The sequence below is a fragment of the Carlito syrichta genome, unplaced genomic scaffold, assembly GCF_000164805.1.
Source record: "Carlito syrichta isolate Samal-C Ts95f unplaced genomic scaffold, Tarsius_syrichta-2.0.1 Scaffold309739, whole genome shotgun sequence".
Taxonomy (NCBI): domain Eukaryota; kingdom Metazoa; phylum Chordata; class Mammalia; order Primates; family Tarsiidae; genus Carlito; species Carlito syrichta.
Window position 1 is genome coordinate 677880 of NW_007253835.1, and position 19020 is coordinate 696899.

The 19020-nt window shown below is 41.3% G+C and overlaps 1 protein-coding gene across 4 annotated transcripts in view; it reads left to right on the top strand.

The window, feature by feature from the left end:
- ZFP1 (ZFP1 zinc finger protein) overlaps positions 1–9599 on the top strand; it is a 30328-nt gene extending 20729 nt beyond the window's left edge. For 2 of the 4 annotated variants that reach the window (XM_008067736.2, XM_021717445.1), the window contains 2 exons: positions 4082–4208; positions 7373–9599. In XM_008067736.2, coding sequence (XP_008065927.1) covers positions 4082–4208; positions 7373–8454 — 1209 coding nt within the window. In that variant the 3' untranslated portion in view covers positions 8455–9599. Of the gene's footprint in view, positions 1–4081; positions 4236–7372 lie in introns of all 4 variants that reach the window. The other 2 variants (XM_021717443.1, XM_021717444.1) reach the window with 2 other exon arrangements.
- The last annotated feature ends 9421 nt before the right edge of the window (positions 9600–19020 follow it).

Genomic DNA, 19020 nt, shown 5'->3' on the forward strand with positions numbered 1-19020 from the left:
CAAAAAAAAAAAAAAAAAATTTACCTGGGCATAGTGGTGTTTGCCTGTAGTTCCAGCTGCTTGGAAGACTGAAGTGGAAGGATCCCCTGAGACCAGCAGGTCGAGGCTATGGTGACTGTGAGCTTGCCACAGCACTCCAGCCTAGGTGACAGAGTAAGACTCCGACTACAATAAACAAACAAACAAACATACATAAATACTTTCTGAAGTGGAAGGATCCCCTGAGACCAACAGGTCGAGGCTATGGTGGCCGTGAGTGTGCCACAGCACTCCGGCCTGGGTGACAGAGTGAGACTCTGACTCCAACAAATAAATAAATAAGGACTTTCTTTTTAAAAAAATGATTGCAACTGAAACTAACAGATATGATCAGATGCACCACACATATAAATATCAAAAGAAATTTAAAAATTGGAGCAATACTACAGTGCCCGAGATGAAAAAATTCCTAGCATTAAATTTTTTTTTTGAGTAGGAGTCTCATTCTGTCACCCAAACTGTAGTACAGTGGCACACTTACAGCCACCACAGCCTCAACCTGCTGGGCTCAGGCAATCCTTCCACCTCAGCCTTCCAAATAGCTGGAACTACATGTGTGCACCACCACACCTAACTAATTTTTTGATTCATTGTAGAGACGAGGTCTCGCCAAGTTCCCCAAGCTGGTATCAAGCCTGTGGGCTTAGGCAATTCTTTCACCTCGACCTCCCAAAGTGCTAGGATTATAGGCGTGAGCCACTGTGCCCAGTCCATTAAATATTTTTATGGGACAAGTGAAGAATACCACAGTACGTAATTATTGGTCAACATGTCCATCAATTGTGATGTTTTTCTTTTCAACAATAATGACAAGAAATAGATTCCTACAAATTTTGCGGGTTTTGCATTTTTCCAATACAGAAATGCTGTAAAATCCAAGCAGATTATGCAAAAATTGAACGCATAATAAATTATGTTTTTAAATAAATTCAACAAAGTATCCACAAAAACGTTGTAGAGTCTGCAAAGTTCATGGAAAGTGTGCTGACACTTTTTAAATATGCAAATCCTGTAGAATTCCTTTATGCAAAGGTCATTGTTTTATGGTTTATCACACAAAATAGGAATATTAAATTTCATCTTCCATTTTGTTTTTCCAAGATACATGTAAAATATTTCTAAGTAAGCATAATAATAAGTAGGCTATTATATACCTAAAAAGCAAGTATGCAAAACCACATCCAGTGTAATGTATACAACCCTAGAATATAACAACTTTCAAAATATTTTTTCTTCTGTTCTTCTCCACTTGCAACTTTTTAATGAAAAATTCTTTATTTTAAACAATAAATCTTTACGAGACTAATATTTCAAAACAAATTTTCTAATTTTTATCCCTGTCTTAACAACAGAAGTTTGCAGCAACCAGCTTTAGAAATTTTTTATTTTCACCTGCTCTCGTTATTAGGAAAGTGAAAAATTTGCCAGTTGCAAGTGTATTAAGTTTGCTTCTTATAAAAAGCATATGTACACACACACACACACACACACACACACACACACACACACATATTTTTTTTGAGTCTGGCTGGAGTACAGTGACATGCTGCTCACTTCACTCCAGGTGATTCTACTTCATCCTTCCAAGTAGTTGAAACTACAGGTATGCGCCACCACGCCCAGCTAGCTTTTTTTATTTATTGTAGAGACAAGGTCTGGCCAAGTTGCCCAGGCTGGTCTCAAATCTGTGGGCTCAGGCAGGCCTCTCGCCTGAACCTCCCAAAGTGTTGAGATTACAGGCGTGAGCCACTGCACCAAGCTATATATATGTTTTTAAAACCCTGGCGTTCTTAGTCTTTTAACAAACATGTGTCCCATTATAATTAATTTTGTTCACTGATTTTCTTGATCTACTTTTCCCCCTCTGCTGGTCTGTCATAATGTATTTCCATCCTGTTAAAAATTTATCTTACTATTTTTCAGTACTTAAGTATATTTTAAACACAATTTAATCAAAATATTTCTCCCAAACATGGTACTTTCTCCCTGCCATAGCCCCCAAGTTGATGACCTCCAAAAATTAATTCATTTATTTATTTAACAACACCATCCGAATGCCATATTTGCTTATTCTGTTTTGGCAATGTATTTGATATTACCCTTTTTTTTTTTTTGCACACAATTCTTACTGGGCTTAATTTTCTTCCTTATGGTACTGCTTTTAATAGTAATAATAATACCTAACACTCACATTTATTATGTACTAATCAGAATTCTAGGACAGGGGTTGTCAAACTACAGCATATTGTCCAAATGACCTCCTGCTTTGGTTGTATGGCCTACTAGCTAAGAGTGCTTTTTGCATGTTTAAATGGTTGGAGGTAAATATTGAAAAAGTAGTACTTTGTGCTGTGAAAATTATATGAAATTCAGATTTCAGTTTCCATAAATCAAGTTTTTTAGAACACATCCATGCATATTTGCTTATATATTCTCTGTGCCTGCTTTTGTGGTATGGTGACTGAGTCAGTTAGTTTCAGCAGAGACAACATACAGCTTGCAAATTAAAATATTTACTACTACTTTACCTTCTATAGAAAAATTTGTCTAGACCACACAACTTTCCAAAAAGTTTGTCAGCTAATTTAGATATTTTCAGCACTTTGGAGATATTTCAGTAGTATTCTCATTTCCATTGTTTGTTGAAAAAAAAGTTCTTCATTTTGTTGTGCCTTTGAAGACAATCCCTCTTTTTTCCTCTGGAGTTTTAAAATCGGCTTTATTATAATATGCCAGAGTGGGAGTTTTAATGTATTTATTCTACTTGGGGATAGTGGTGTTTTCCTTAAAACTATGGCCTTGTGTGAGCTGTTCTGGAAAATTACTAGCCATTATCTTGTAAATATTATTTTTACTGCATTTTTCCCCTCCTGCTAACATTTCAGATACAAATATATTAGGCTTTTTTAGCTTGTTCCATTTAAACTTTTAAATGTATTCTCCATCATTTGTTCCTTCTTATATTTCAGTCTGGATATTTACTGACATTTTCCAGTTCACTAAGTATTTCTTCAGCTGTGACTAATCTGTTAAATCCAACTATATATTTAAAATGTTTTTTCCTATCATTTTTATTGCTTGGTGAGTTGTATACTTGTACCTGATATTTTGTTTTTCTGCCTTTAAATATTCGAAGTTTTAATTAACTGTTTAACATCACAAAAGTAATGTCTATATGAGCTTTATCACTGCACTAGTAACATTGAATGCCGGCTGAGCTCGGTGGCTCAGCCTGTAATCCCAGCACTTTGGGAGGCCGAGGTGCGTGGATTGCCTGAGCCCACGGGTTCGAGACCTGCCTGGGCAACTTGGTGAGACCTCGTCTTTACAATAAATCAAAAATTAGCCAGGCATGGTAGCACCCACCTGTAGTTCCGGCAACTTGGAAGGTTGAGGCGGAAGGATCACTGGAGCCCAGCAGGTTGAGACTGCGGTGGCCAGGAGCGTCCACTGCACTCCAGTCTGGGCGACAGAGTGAGACTCCAGCTCAAAAAAAAAAACAAAAACATTGAATGCCAAATATTTATGTTTATATGCTTGTCTCCCTGTACACATCTTGAGACCAAAAAGTGTTTTATTCATCCTAGACACATATAAAATAGGATAGTGCCAGAGGTATAGGGGAATCTGAATAAATGTTTTAACTACAGGGGTGCCAAAAATGTATAAAGTATGACATTTGCTCAAAAGATGGCATTAATCAAATGAATGCTAGCTCACTATGTTACAGGCAGGACAGTCAAAGAAAATGGCAGAACGATTGAGCAAACATCGTACTACACATTGCTATTGTCATTTAATTCACTTCGAAAAGTAATACATAAATAACGTCTCTTGAAATGTGCATACTTTTTCTGGAATACATAAATAACATCTCTTGAAATGTGCATACTTTTTCTGGCACCCCCTGTATTTATGAGACATGAAAACAGTGAACAGTGTGGTGGTCTTACAACAACATGGTAAGAATAAGTTTTTGTCTGCCCTTTCAGTATCACTAAATGCTGATCATCTTAGGAAGAATAACAATATGCCATTTCAGGGATCAGTTTCATTCACGGATGTGACTGTCGACTTTACCCAGGAGGAATGGGAACAGCTGGACCCCTCTCAGAGGATCCTGTACATGGATGTGATGCTGGAGAATTATAGCAACTTACTTTCAGTGGGTAAGAATTGTAGTAGCTTACTTTCAGGTGGAGCTCACTATTTGTCTAGTAGCATTTATGTTCTTTCTGGGTTACCAAAAATTAATGAGGTTCTGAATTAGTAAATGGTTTTGGCCTTGATCTTCAGGTGTCAAAACTGTGAGCTAGTGCAGCCTCTAAAGTTCTATCTTCTTTCTTTTTAAAGTTCTATCTTCTTTCTTTTCAGGTTTCTGAAGTCCAAGAGGCTAGGAACTGTGTCCCATTAGTAAATTGTTATCTGGCTGGGTGAAGTGGCTCACACCTATAATCCTAGCACTTTGGGAGACCAGCCTGGGTCTTGGTGAAACCTTATCTCTACAATAAACACAAAAATTAGCCAGGCATGGTGGCATGTGCCTGTAGTTTCAGCTACTTGGAAGACTGAGGCAGAAGGATTGCCTGAGCCCAGCAGGTCGAGTCTGCAGTGGCCATGTGTGTGCCACTGTACTCAAACATGGGCCACAGAGTGAGACTCCAACTTAAAAACAATTCTGTTATCAAACCAGGTGTGATTTTCAAGTTAGAGAAACAAGAATAGTTGTGGATAGCATAGCTAGAATTGGCAATTCAGAACTTTTTAGAGGAGATTTAAAGGAGGGTCAGATGGAAGCCAGAGAAATCAATAGCCCAGGGATTATATACAGATCAGTACCTTTGAAATACTTTTCGGGAATTTATTTTTCAAATCCTTAAACCTTTAAAGATGGTTGGGGACAGATGACCTGTACCTCAGACCTCTGAACCACACTTCAAAATACCAGTCTCTCCCTGCTTTACTTTTTTCCCCCATTTGACTCTACAGATACTCAATATCCTGAGCCTTGATACTGGCCTAAAATGTTGTAACCCTTTGTGTTATAATTAGTTTGTTTTTTTACTAGTATTTTCAGTTTGCCAGAGTCGTGGCTTTTGATATTAGCTCATGGGAATTGGTGTAGTGACCTCAAGGAGAGTAGATTTTCAGGACAAGAGTGACATTGTTGTCCTGGACAAAATGGCAACAGGATCACAAGAGTCAGGCATAACAAGAAGTGTGTAAGATGAAAGTCAAGTTTATTGAAGACATAGGTTGAAGCTGAGTAATTTGATCCTTAAAAGAACCATTCAGGCCGGGTGCAGTGGCTTATGCCTATAATCCCAGCATTTTGGGAGGCTGAGGTGAGAGGATTGCCTGAGCCCATAGGTTCGAGACCAACCAGTAACCTGGTAAGACCTCATCTCTACAATATATTAAAAAAAAAATTAGCTGGGTGTGGTGGCACACACCTGTGTTTCTGGCTACTTGGAAGGCTGAGACGGAAGAATTGCCTGAACCCAGCAGGTTGAGGCTGTGGTGGCAGTGAGCATGCCCCTGCCCTCCAGCCTGGGCAACAGAGTGAGACTCTGACTCAAAAAAAAAACAAAAACATTCAAATAAAAGCAAGGACAAAGCTGGCTTGGGAGGCAGTTAGTTAAACACATTAAAAGAAAAGTAGGATATATGGCAAAAACACATTGAGTCTCCCACCAACTTCAGTAGGAAAAGAAGCTGTAAAACCAGCAGTAGCAGTGAGTGATTCTGTTGTTTTTTGTTTTTGAGTCAGAGTCTTACTCTGTTGCCAAGTTAGGAGCAGAGTGATCATAGTTCACTGCAGCCTCAACCTCCTGGGCTCAGGCAGTCCTTCTACTTCAGCCTCTCAAGTAGCTGGGACCAGAGGTGAAGGCCACCATATCTGACTTTTTTTATTTATTTTATTTTATTTTGTAGAGACAAGGTCTCACTATGTTGCCCAGGCTGGTCTTGAACTCCTAGGCTCAAGCAGTCCTCCCGCCTTGGCCTCCCAGAGTGCTAGGATTACAGACACGAGCCACTGCACCCAGCCTGGGATCTTAGATTTTATATTTCTTACAGAATATGAGTTTTCTAGGCCAGGCACAGTGCCTCACGTCTGTAATCCCAGCACTTTGGGAGGCTGAGGTGGGAGAATTACTTCAGCCCAGGAGTTCGAGGCTGCAGTGAGCTATGATTGTGCCACTGTACTCTAACCTGGGCAACAAAGCAAGACTCCATCTCTTAAAAAAGACAAAACCAAAGAATATGTGAGTTACTGGATCTTACCATCCGTTTGCAAGAGTTTTACTTTAGAGACTTGGAACCCTTCAGTAAGGTTGTCACTGCAAACCTATGAGAAATGCTTTTAGGAAGTTATTTTGGTATAGAGGAGTAGAAAAAAAGAGAAAAAGCCCTAGAAGCATGTAGACCAGTACTGGTTCTACCATAGTAATCTGAAATCAGAGTGTTGGTTGCCAAACTCAGTTCTGCCTAGATATTTTTTCTTAACACCTTCCTCTACTTACTTTCTTGGTTTCTGTGGTAACTGTTCAGCATCTCTGAGACCCCTCTGTATCCTTTGTCCCTGGGATTGCCAACATTCCCACATTGTATTGTTTACTGCTTTTTGTTTTTTGGAGTCTCACTCTGTTACCCAGGCATAATCATAATGCAGTGGCATAATCATGGCTCACTGCAGCTTTGACCTTCTAGGCTCAGATGAGCCTTCTACCTTGGCCTCCTCATTACCTGGGACCACAGGTATACACCATCATGCCCAGCATTTTTTTTTTTTTTTTTTGCCTAGGCTGGCTTGAACCCTTGAGCTCGAAAAGTTCTCTCGCCTTGACCTTCCAAAGTGCTAGGATTACATGTGTGAGCCACTGCACCCAGCCTGCCTTTTGCTTTTATTTCACTTTCTCCCCACTTTAAGGTTATTTTGTCATCTGGCAGTGCTGTTTGTGTCTATTTTGGGTTCCACTTTCTTGTGTAATTCCATTTATTTAAAGTTCAAAAACAAAAAAGGTAGAGGTCAGAATAGTGGTTACTTTGTGGGCAGGCGTTTGACTAGGAAGGGGCATGAAGACTTCTGAGCTACTTCTGGACAGCAGGGAGTTGACGAGATGTCACTGAAAATAAAACCTGACAGTTGATGACATTGTTTGTTAGCCCACTTTCTTTTAGAGGAAAAATTTGTACCGGGGATGTAATACTGGGAGACTGGGTCCCAAACTAAAGAATCAGCCCTGTGATAGGACATTTGTGGAGACTTCCCATGCTATAGCATTGTAGTGAAGTCATTGACAAGGTACATTTTCATTGTGCTCTATCCTAGAAGTGTGGAAGGCTGATGACCAGATGGAGAGAGACCACAGAAATCCAGATGAGCAGGCAAGGCAATTTGTAATTCTTAAGAACCAAACCTCAATTGAGGAAAGAGGCAGTATCTTTGGGAAAACACTTAGTCTGAATACAGACTTTGTTTCTTTAAGACAAATACCCTATAAATATGACTTATATGAAAAAACTTTGAAATATAATTCAGACTTACTCAATAGTAATAGAAGCTACACAAGAAAGCAAGCTGATGAGTGTAATGAATTTGGAAAAGCACTTCTCTATCTGAAGCAAGAGAAAACCCGTCCTGAAGCAGAATATTCTGAGTATAATAAAGGTGGAAAAGCCCTTAGCCATAAAGCAGCCATTTTTAAACATCAGAAAATTAAAAACTTGGTTCAACCTTTTATTTGTACTTACTGTGACAAGGCCTTCTCTTTTAAGTCTCTTCTCATTAGTCATAAGCGAATACATACTGGAGAAAAACCATACGAATGTAATGTATGTAAGAAAACTTTCTCTCATAAGGCAAACCTCATCAAACATCAGAGAATTCATACTGGAGAGAAACCCTTTGAATGTCCTGAATGTGGAAAAGCTTTCACCCACCAGTCAAACCTCATTGTACACCAGAGAGCACATATGGAGAAGAAGCCTTATGAATGTAGTGAATGTGGAAAGACATTTGCCCAAAAGTTTGAACTCACTACACACCAGAGAATTCATACAGGAGAGCGACCCTATGAGTGTAATGAATGTGCAAAAACCTTCTTTAAGAAATCAAACCTTATTATACATCAGAAAATTCACACGGGTGAGAAACGCTATGAGTGCAGTGAATGTGGAAAGTCCTTCATCCAGAACTCACAACTCATTATACATATGAGAACTCATACAGGAGAGAAACCCTATGAATGTACTGAATGCGGCAAAACTTTCAGCCAAAGGTCAACCCTTAGGCTGCATTTGCGAATCCATACAGGAGAGAAACCTTATGAGTGTTCTGAATGTGGGAAGGCCTTCAGCAGGAAGTCTCGACTCAGTGTCCATCAGAGAGTGCATATAGGGGGCAAACCCTGAGGCTGCAACCAGGTTGTGCTGTGGAAAACCCTTCCACTGGAACCCTTCTAGTGGGCTGGGCAAGAAACCTCATGAAAGTATTGAAGGAACATGGGAATTCACACGGATACAATTTCTCAACTCAAAAAATGTGTAAAAAATAGCTATACTAGATGTGACATGATACCCAGCTAAAGAATACATATCAGAATATATCCAACTGTAAATAGACATACTCAGCTCTATTACAATGAGCTTTTAAAAATCTGAAGTGAACTGAGTATTCTAAGCAGCAGCATAAAGGATATACAAACATTACCCTAGAAATGTAGTGGTTATGTGAGTATATCACAAAACACAAGTTGTATGTTTTAGATCTGCACATGTGAATTTAGCGTAATCACTGGAAGTTTGAAATTCTTGTCCTTTAGGACATATGAAACAAAATTTTCCATACTAAACATCACATGTATTTTTCAGTACCTCTGCAACCCCATAGGCATTCCAAATGAAATATGTAACAGATTTTAAAGTAGCATGTAATCTGTGTCTCTTCCTCCTGCTTGCTGGCATATGTAAGTTGGACCGTTATTGAGCTGCGTCTTTACTACAGAAAAATCGTTGTTTTGCCTGCTTCTGGTTTGCTGAAGATTTTCTAGAAGCATTATTTACATAAATATGCAAGTGTGAAATAATTAAGAGATCTAGAATGTGAAAGGAGGCAGATGTGGGCTGGATTACTCAGTATGCACCACAGAATAAACAATAAACACAGAAACCACCCATTTTTATTTGTATTTCCCTGTTTCTCTTGATGTTTTATGAAATTTTTGCAAAAAATAACCAACGTGATAAGATGCGTATATAGTTCACAAATGTTACATTTCAGAGACTAGAGGAAAAATAATTTTAAAAAACTGTCAAGAGTTGTTTAATTGCTTTTTAAATTTTCTGTATTCATAACCCACTTTAGAAATGAATTTTTGCAATATTCTATTTAAAGGAGGCGTTTCTACTTCCTTGAGTTTCACTCTTGTCAACCTAAAACATTTCCCTTTAGAACCTGACTTAGTATAAATTATTCTTTCCTTTCCTTTCCATGCTTATACTTTTAGACTTTTCAGTGATCTCCATATATTGTTTGATGATTAACATAAATTTTTTTTTTTTTTTTGAGTTGGAGTCTCACTCTGTTGCCCAGGCTAGAGTGGAAAGGCACACTCACAGCCACTGCAGCCTTGACCTGCTGGGTTCAGGTGATCCTTCTGCCTTAGCCTTCCAAGTAGCTGGAACTATAGGCACGCGCTACCATGCCCGGCTAATTTTTTGATTTGTTGTAGAGACGAGTTCTCGCCAAGTTGCCCAGGCTGGTCTTGAACCCCTGAGCTCAGGCAATTCTCTCGCCATGGCCTTTCAAAGTGCTGGGATTACAGGCTTGAGCCACTGCGCCAAGAATTTTTTTTTTTTTTGCATAACTTGAAGATAAGGCATTTAAGATTTAATTTCAAATTCACAAGTTCAGTCCTTTCTTATCAGTCACAAGTCATGCATTAGAATTATAAATGGCAACCAGAACTAGCCTTTTTTATTAGTTATTTTTGAAGATTATCGATATACCATGACTTTGTATAAATTTGAGCAACTTTTCGAACAAATTTACCAGAACATTCATAGCCCAATAAGTTTTTATCTTTCTAAGTTGTCATCTTGTATACTAACAGCAAAGAAGCAGAGGAAAAAATTAATTTCATATGCTGCTGTTGGAAATGTAAATTGTGACAGCCTCCTTGGAAAACATTGTGACTCTGTGTTTTAACATTTATATATAACTCCTTAACCCAGGCATCTACTGGGGATCTATCCCTAAGGAAAAAAATTAAGTGCCAGTACTTAAGATTATATGTTTACCAATGTATATTGTATTTTTTGGTAAGGACCAAGAAAAGGGGGATGGAGGGAGACCATCAGTAAGGGACTGGTTGAATAAATTGTGGTAAAACCATACCGTGGTTGGATGTATTTCATTGTAAAGAATGTGTGGGAGCAAATCCAGACTCCCTCAATTCAAATGAGGAAAGCAAGGAGGGTGTGTGTATGTACGTGAATAACAATTTTTGTAAATAAAGATTTTTAAAAACTTGCATATATGTATATTTATATATGATTTTATGGGCCTGGTGAATAGAATTGTTCTAAGTGAACAGAATACCTTCCATTTTTTTAATCTCTGGAATTCATCAGCTCTACCAGTAAGGATTCCGGCAGGAAACTGAATTGGCCCTGTATTCTTCATAATGAAAGATCTACTTAGAGAATGAGGTAAGGGTTAAGGAAGGAAACAAGGGATGGTGAGGCATCCAGACCAGCAGCACCAGGAGGCTGTTATCTCCCTAGGGACAAAGGGAGGAAACTTTTCAGGAGCTCAGTGAGTCAAAATCTTGGGAGAGGATCTAAGTGGATGTTGAAGCCCTAGAGTTGCAGTGGCTGTGAGAAACAGAAGCACAGCAGGGAGGGAACGGAGGCGAGGAGGCCTCCCTGCTTTGCTGTTCAGTCTCCTGCAGATGCCTCTGCTGACTAGACTCGACCAAAAACCCAGGTGACAGGTGACACAGGGATAAAGCAGGGCAGAGAAGGATGGAAGATGGACCCAGAGGGCAAACAGCACAGACGTGTCTCCCATTCAGCTTCTCAACCTTGCTGGTCCAACTCTAGTGGTAGCTGTGTTCTCTCATGTCCCTTGTGCATTTAGAGGTAGAATAACTGCAAAACCCAATTTCAGAGGAACTACAAATTTGGTAGTTATTGCATGGATAGTGTTTCAAGGCGGATGAAACTACCTAGAAAATGAATGTAAAGAAGAATTTTGTAAAGAAGAATTTTGAGGCCTGAGCACTGGCACTCACTCCGATGTTTAGAGGGGTGGAAAGGAACCGGTAAAGGGGCCTGAGGAGGAGCAACTAGGGTTAGGATGAAAACCAGGAGAGGGTAGTATCCTGGAGCCAAGTGAAAAAAGTATTTCCAAGTAAAGGGAGAGGTCACGGTATCAAATACTACTATGTGAAATTGGGTATGCACTGAGATTAGTCATCAGTGAGGTCATTATGACAATTTTCTAAGAAGTGGTCAAGGCAAATCTAGTAGGATTCAAGATCAAGTTGGAAATAGGAAGTATGGACAAGGAGTAAAATGTTATGGACTAAAGAGTCAGATTTGCCATACTTGCAAGATAACAGGTTAGCCTACCATAGTATCATGGATACTGGCAGAAGACATATTGATTTAGAAAAAAATGCTTTTGATATTTTTTATTCATAGCAGTCACAGTAGCCAGAATATCATTTTCTTGTGCTATTTCCTCAAGCCATTTCCAACAGGATGACACAACAGGGGCCATGTGATGCCTCCACATGCTGTAAGGTTGTGTTATAGGAGAGGAGCTCCGAGTCTAGGAGCCTGAACCTTAAGAATGGGCTACAAGCAAACATACCAAACATTTGCCTGGAAGAAACACATGTTCTTTATTGTGCTGGATGTGCTCTACCCTGGAGAGAAAATTACCTGTCTCCTAAGACAACCATTCATTCTGAAAAGGTAGTCCGGAATACAGGCCATCAGCGTCAATATTTCTAAGATAGGCAGAAACATGATAAACCTGTGGAGACTTGTCTCCCAACACAGAAATAGATGGGAAGCTGAAGAGATGTGAGCTCAAGAGGGTTTTGGTGTTTTAAGATTTTGGAAATTCTAGGACATATTTATGAATTCACAGCAATGACCAGTAGGGGGAAAAAGTTATGCTGAAGGAGACAAGATACTGGACTAGAGTCAAGTCTGAACAGGTCAGAGAACATTGGGATCCAGGATGCTTGTCTGGATCCCAGATGGTCCTCTGACTTCATGAAGAAGTCAGACGTTGGAGCATCAACCAGGAAGAAGGCAGGGAGGGTGTGGGAAGAGAAGCCTTGAGGGCTTGTAAAGTTCTCATCCAATTGCTTTTATTTGCTCTGTTAAGCAGGAAACAAGCCGAGAGTGATGATGGTGGAGAGAGAGAGAAGGAGCTAAGGAAATACCGTGTAGATGTATTAAAGCCACACTTGAGGTTAGTGGTCATGGGTTTAACAATGTCAGGCCCCAAGGCTGCGTGTTTTGCTCCAGCCACGTTCAGCAGAGTTGGACTTAGCTTGGCTTGACTGGTGTGAAATGCCCAAGTGTAACTACAGTGTGAATCATGGGATTTAAGCTGGTTAGGAGAAGAGTCAGAACTTGGAAGGGAAACCAAAGTGATGTCAGCAAGGTGGAAAAATAGAAATTTCCAGCACTTGGCCCCGAGCAGAAAATCAATTTGAACAACTGTCTACCACAAAAATACCTTCACAAGAGCTAAGGAAACCAGGTGAAAGATTACAACAAGCCGGGCTCGGTGGCTCAGCCAGCGCTTTGGGAGGCCGAGGTGAGTGGATTGTCTGAACCTGTGGGTTCAAGACCCACCTGGGCAACTTGGTGAGCCCTCATCTCTACAATAAATCAGAAATTAGCCTGGCGTGGTAGTGGTGACCTGTAGTTCCACTACTTGGAAGGCTGAGGCGGGAGGATCGCTGGAGCCCAGCAGGTCGAGGCTGCGGTGGCCGGGAGCGTGCCACTACACTCCAGTCTGGGCGACAGAGTGAGAATCCAACTCAAAAAAAAAGAAAGATTACAACTACCCAGTTGTTGCAATAAGCACAGAAATAAGACATTGAAGAGGATAGAACCGTGTTACATTATTCTTGCCACCTCTTCCCCAACCCCAGGCACCACAGCTTGGAGAGAGATACCACCCACTTAATCGAAGGAGAGGGAAGTAAACAGATTTTACCTGTGACCCTAACGCCAGCTCACCGCAGTAAAACTTGGTGCTGGGCACCCTCCCCCCCCCCCCCCCACATTGCCCTAGTCTCCAGGGCAATACCCACCAGTGAGCTTCCAGGCTCACCGCCCCCCGCCTCAGGCTGGATCTCACAGCCTCCGGCTTCAGGCCTGTGCAACAAAGGTCTCTAGGCTCCCTTCACCTCCAGGCCAACCTCAGTGATCCAAGGCTCACCCCAACGCCAGGTACTACAGTCGGGTTCCAGGCCTTCTCCAGGCCTACAGTTTCAGGCTTCAGGCCTGCCCCAGTGTCCAGACCAGTGCTCAGAGCCATACCAGCACTCTTGGCCTCAAGCTCCAGGCCAGTCCTGACCCCACATGCATACTGGGCACAGCCCTGGCCCAGCACCATGTCAGCCCCCATGGACCTAAGCTTCAGGCCAGCCCATGGGGATACAGGTTCTAGGCTTGCCTTCAAGGTTCCAGATTCCAGGTCCACCCCAGTAGATTCAAGCTCCAGGCCCCATCCCACAGATGCAAACACCTGGTCTGCCCACCTGCTGACCGAGGCACCAGGCCAGCTTGACTAAGGACTTCAGCAAAATGTCCACCCGCGGACCACATCAGATAGCCTTCCCAGAATCTCTGGAAAGACTGACTGGTGAAGAACTTGCCCAGACAAAGCCAGTCTGCAAAAACTGAAATGAGTCCCTTCTTCAAATGCCCAAATATTAACATACAACCACAAGGATCAAGAACAAGCAGGGAAATATGACCCCATCAAAAGAACAAAATAAAGCACAGTAATTGACCTTAAAGAACTTAAGGTACCTGAAATCCCAGCACTTTGGGAGGCTGAGGCGAGAGGATTGCCTGAGCCCAGTGTTCGAGACCAGCCTGGGCAATTTGGCAAGACCTTGTCTCTATAATAAATCAAAAAATTAGCTGGACATGGTGGCGTGTGCCTCTAGATCCAGCTACTTGGAAGGCTGAGGTAGAAGGATCGCCTGAGTCCAGCAGGTAGAGGCTGTGGTGGCCATGAACGTGCTGCTGTACCACTCTAGCCTGAGCAACAAGTGAGAGTCCGACTCAAAAAAAAAAGAAAGATGATTTATGATCTGCCTGAAACAGCAAACTTTAAGAAAATACAGGGAGGCTAGGCATAGTGGCTCACGCCTATAATTCTAGCACTTTGGGAGGCCAAGGTGAAAGAACTGCCTGAGCCCTTGGGTTCAAGACCAGCCCGGACAACTTGGCATAGACCTCATCTCTACAATAATAATAAAAAAAAATGAGCCGGGTATGGTGGTGTGTACCTGTAGTTCCAACTCTTGAAAGGGTGAGGCTGAAGGATCGCCTGAGCCCAGGAGGTTGAGGCTGCAGTGGTCAGAAGCGTGCTGTTGCACTGCACTCCGGCCTGGGCAACAGAGTGAGACTCCAACTCAAAAAAAAAGAAAAGAAAAAGAAAGAAAGAAAATACAGGAAAACAATCCAATGAAATCAGGAAGACAATAAGTGATCAAAATTAGAAATTTAACAGATTGAAGGTATGAAAAGAAAAAATTCTGGAGTTGAAAATACAATGAACGGGCCGAACTTGGTGGCTCAGCCTGTAATCCCAGCACTTTGAGAAACTGAGACCAATGGATTGCCTGAGCCCGTGGGTTTGAGACCAGCCCAGGCAAATGGTGAGACCTCATCTCTACAATAAATCAAAAATTAGCCGGGTGTGGTAGCGCGCACCTGTAGTTCCGACTACTTGGAAGGCTGAGCAGAAGGATTGCGTGAGCCCAGAAGGTCGAGGCTGCGGTGGCCATGAGCATGCCACTGCACTCTAGCCTGGGCAGTGAAGTGAGACGCCTACTCAGGAAAAAAAAGAAAAATATAATAAAGAGCAGCAACAGCAGAATTGATCAAGCAGGAAAAAGACTGAACTTGAAGACAGTTTATTTGAAAAGATACCAGAGGAGATAAAAAAAAGAATGAAAAACACAAAGAGAGCTTGCAGGATTTATCAGATAGCGTTGAAAAAGCAGACGTTTACATCATGGACGTTCAAGGAGACTGGTCACGGTGGCTCACGCTTATACTCCCAGCACTTTGGGAGGCCCAGGTGAGAGGACTACCTGAGCCCACGGGTTCAAGATTAGCCCAGGCAACTTGGTGAGACCTCATCTCTACAATAAATCAAGAAAAATTGACTGGGTGTGGTCACACGTGCCTGTAGTTCCAGCTACTCGGAAGGCTGAGGAGGAAGATCACCTGAGCCCAGCAGGTAGAGGCTGAGGCCGCCGTGAGCATGACACTGCACTCCAGCCTGGGCAAAACAGTGAGACTCTGACTCAAAGAAAAAAAAAAGTTCAAGGAGAAAGACAAAAGGGTAGAAATCTTAAAGAGATAATAGCAGAAAACATTCCATATCTGACAAAAGACATAAACATCCATTACAAGAAGGTGAAAGGTCTCCAGTCAGATTCAATCCAAACAAGATTACTTGAGTACATATTATAATTATTATTATTCTTCTTTTGAGGTGAAGTCTCACTCTGTTGCTCAGACTGGAGTGCAGTGGCACACCCATGCCCACTGAAGCCTCAACCTGCTGGGCTCAGGTGATCTTTCCACCTCAGCCTTCCAAGTAGTTGGAACCACAGGCATGTGCCACCTTGTCTGGCTAATTTTTTTATTTATTGTAGAGACAAGGTCTTGCCATGTTGCCCATGTTGGTCTCAAACCCCTGGGCTCAGGCAATCTTCTCGCCTCAGCCTCCCAAAGTGCTGGGATTACAGCCATGAACCGCCACTTCCAGCTTATAATTTAATTGTCAAAGAGAGGATTCTGGCCAGACACAGTGACTCATATCTGTAATTCCAACACTTTGGGAGGCTGAGGCAGGTGGATTGCTTGAGCCCAGGAATTTGAAATCAGCATGGGCAACATAGTGAGACCTCATGTTTAAAATAAATAAATAAATATTAAACATTTCTTTAAAAAGAGAGGAGCCTGAAAGCAGCAAGAGGGAAAAAAAAAAATCATATATAAGGGAGCTTCAATAAGGGTAGCAGTGGATTTCTAAACAGAAATCTTAAAGTTTAGGAAGAGAATGGGTTAATATATTCAAAATGCTGAGAAATAAGGGAGAGAGAAAAACCTTTCTAGACAAAGCTAAGGATGTTTATCACCACCACTTTTTTTTTTTTTTAATTGGCGTCTCATTCTGTCGCCCAGGCTGGAGTGCAGTGGCATGCTTATGGCTACTACATCCTTGACCTACTAGGCTCAGGCGATCCTTCAGCCTCAGCCTTTCAAGTAGCTGAAACTACAGGCTTGCACCACCATGCCCAGCTAATTTTTCTTGATTTATTGTAGAGACGAGGTTTCACCAAGTTGAGCTCAGGCTGGTCTTGAACCCCTGGGCTCAAGCAGTCTTCTTACCTTGGCCTCCCAAAGTACTGGGATTATAGACCTGAGCCCCCACCACTTTTTTTTTTTTTTGAGTCAGAGTCTCACTCTGTCCACCCAGGCTGGAGTGCAGTGGCACGCATATAGCCACTGCAGCCTTGATGTCCTAGGCTCAGGTGATCCTTCTGCCTCAGCCTTCCAAGTAGCTGGAACTACAGATGTGTGCCACCACACCTGGCTAATTTTTTGATTTACTGTAGAGATGAGATCTTGCCAAGTTGCTCAGGCAGGACTCAAACTCGTGGGCCTCCCAAAGTGCGGATTATAGGCGTGAGCCACTGCACCCAGTCCACCACCTTTTTAAAAAAGAAAAGGATCATAATTAATATCATAAAAGTATAAAACATACTGGAAGTAAGCACATAGTCAAATTCAGAATACTCTAATGGTAGTGTATAAATCAATTATATCTTTAGTATGAAGGTTAAAAGATAAAACTATTAAAAATAATAGCTATAACAATTTTTCAAGAGATACACTATTAAAAGGTGTAAATTACGGCATCAAAAACAAAATGTGGGAGGGGGTAAGTAAAAGTTTAGCTCTGATATAAAATCAAAGTTAAGTTGTTATCCTTAAAATAGCTTATTATAAATACAAGATGTTTTATGTAAGCCTCATGACAACCACAAAGCAAGAGACAATGGTAAACATGCAAAAACTTAAAAGTAAGATATTAAAGCATACCAAAAAGAAAATCACCTAAGCACAAAGGACAGAAAGAGAGAAAGGAACAAAGGATCTATAAGACAACCAGAAAATAACAGTATTGAGTTATTACCTATCAATAATTACCTTGAATATAAATGGGTGAAATTCTCCAATCAAAAGACAGAGGGCTGAAAGGATTTTTTAAATAAAGACCTGATTATATCCTGCCTATAACAGACTCACTTCACATTTAAAGACATATATATATAAAATGAAAGGATAGAAAAAATATTCCATGGAAATGGAAACCAAAAGAGCAGAAGTAGCTATACTTATATCAGATAAAATAGACTTTAAGTCAAAATGGTAACACTAAACAAATAAGATCACTATATGATGATAAAGGTGTCAATTCACCAATATAAAACAACTGTAAATACATATGCACCCATCATCTGAGCACCTAAATACATAAAGCAAATACTAATAGATCTGAAGGGAGAGATATCAGTAGGGAGTTCAATACACCACTTTCAGCAAAGAACAGATCATCCAGGAAGAAAATCAGTAAAGAGATACTGGACTTAAGCTATAGTTTAGACCAAATGGACCTAACAGATACATACAGAACATTCTATCCAACAGCAGCAGCATACATGCTCTTCTCAAGAACACAAGGAACATCCCCCAGGATAGGTTATATGCTAGGCCACAAAACAACGCTCAACAAATTAAAGAAAACTGTAATTATATCAAGTCTTTTCTTTTCTTTTCTTTTTTTCTGAGTTGGAGTCTCACTCTGTTGCCCACGCTGGAGTGCAGTGGCACGCTTACAGTCACCCCAGCGTCAACCTGCTGAAAGGGCTCTGGCGATCCTTTCACCTCAGCCTTCCAAGTAGCAGGAACTACAGATATGCACTACTACGCCTGGTTAATTTTTTTTTTTTTTTTTTTTAAGTTGGAGTCTCACTCTGCCGCCCAGACTGGAGTGCAGTGGCTGCTCCTGGTCACCACAGCCTCGACCTGCTGGGTTCCGGCGATCCTTCCACTTCAGCCTTCCTGGAACTACAGGCGCGCACTACCATGCCCAGCTAATTTTTGATTTATTGTAGAGATGAGGTCTCGCCAAGTTGCCCAGGCAGGTCTCGAACCCGCGGGCTCAGGCAATTCACTCACCTTGGCCTCCCAAGATGTGGAATTACAGACTGAGCCACTGAGCCCGGCCTAATTTTTTATTTACTGTAGAGATGAGGTCTTGCCAAGTTGCCTGGGCTAGTCTTGAACCCTGGGCTCAGGCAATCTTCTCCCCTCAGCCTCCCAAAGTGCTGGGATTACAGGTGCCTTAAGTTCTTTAAGGTCAATTTCTGTGCTTTCTTTTATTCCTTTGATAGGGTCTCAAATCCATGGGCTCAGACAGTCCACTCGCCTCAGCTTCCCAAAGTACTGGGATTACAGGCTCAGTCACCGAGCCTGGCCATATCAAGTATTTTTTCTAACCACAATAGTATGAACCTAGAAATCAGTAACAGGAGAAATTTCAGAAAAGTCACAAATATGTGGAAGCACTGGTTCTTTAGAAGCATATTTTTAATGGGTCAAAGAAGAAACTTTTTTTTTCTTTTTGATTCA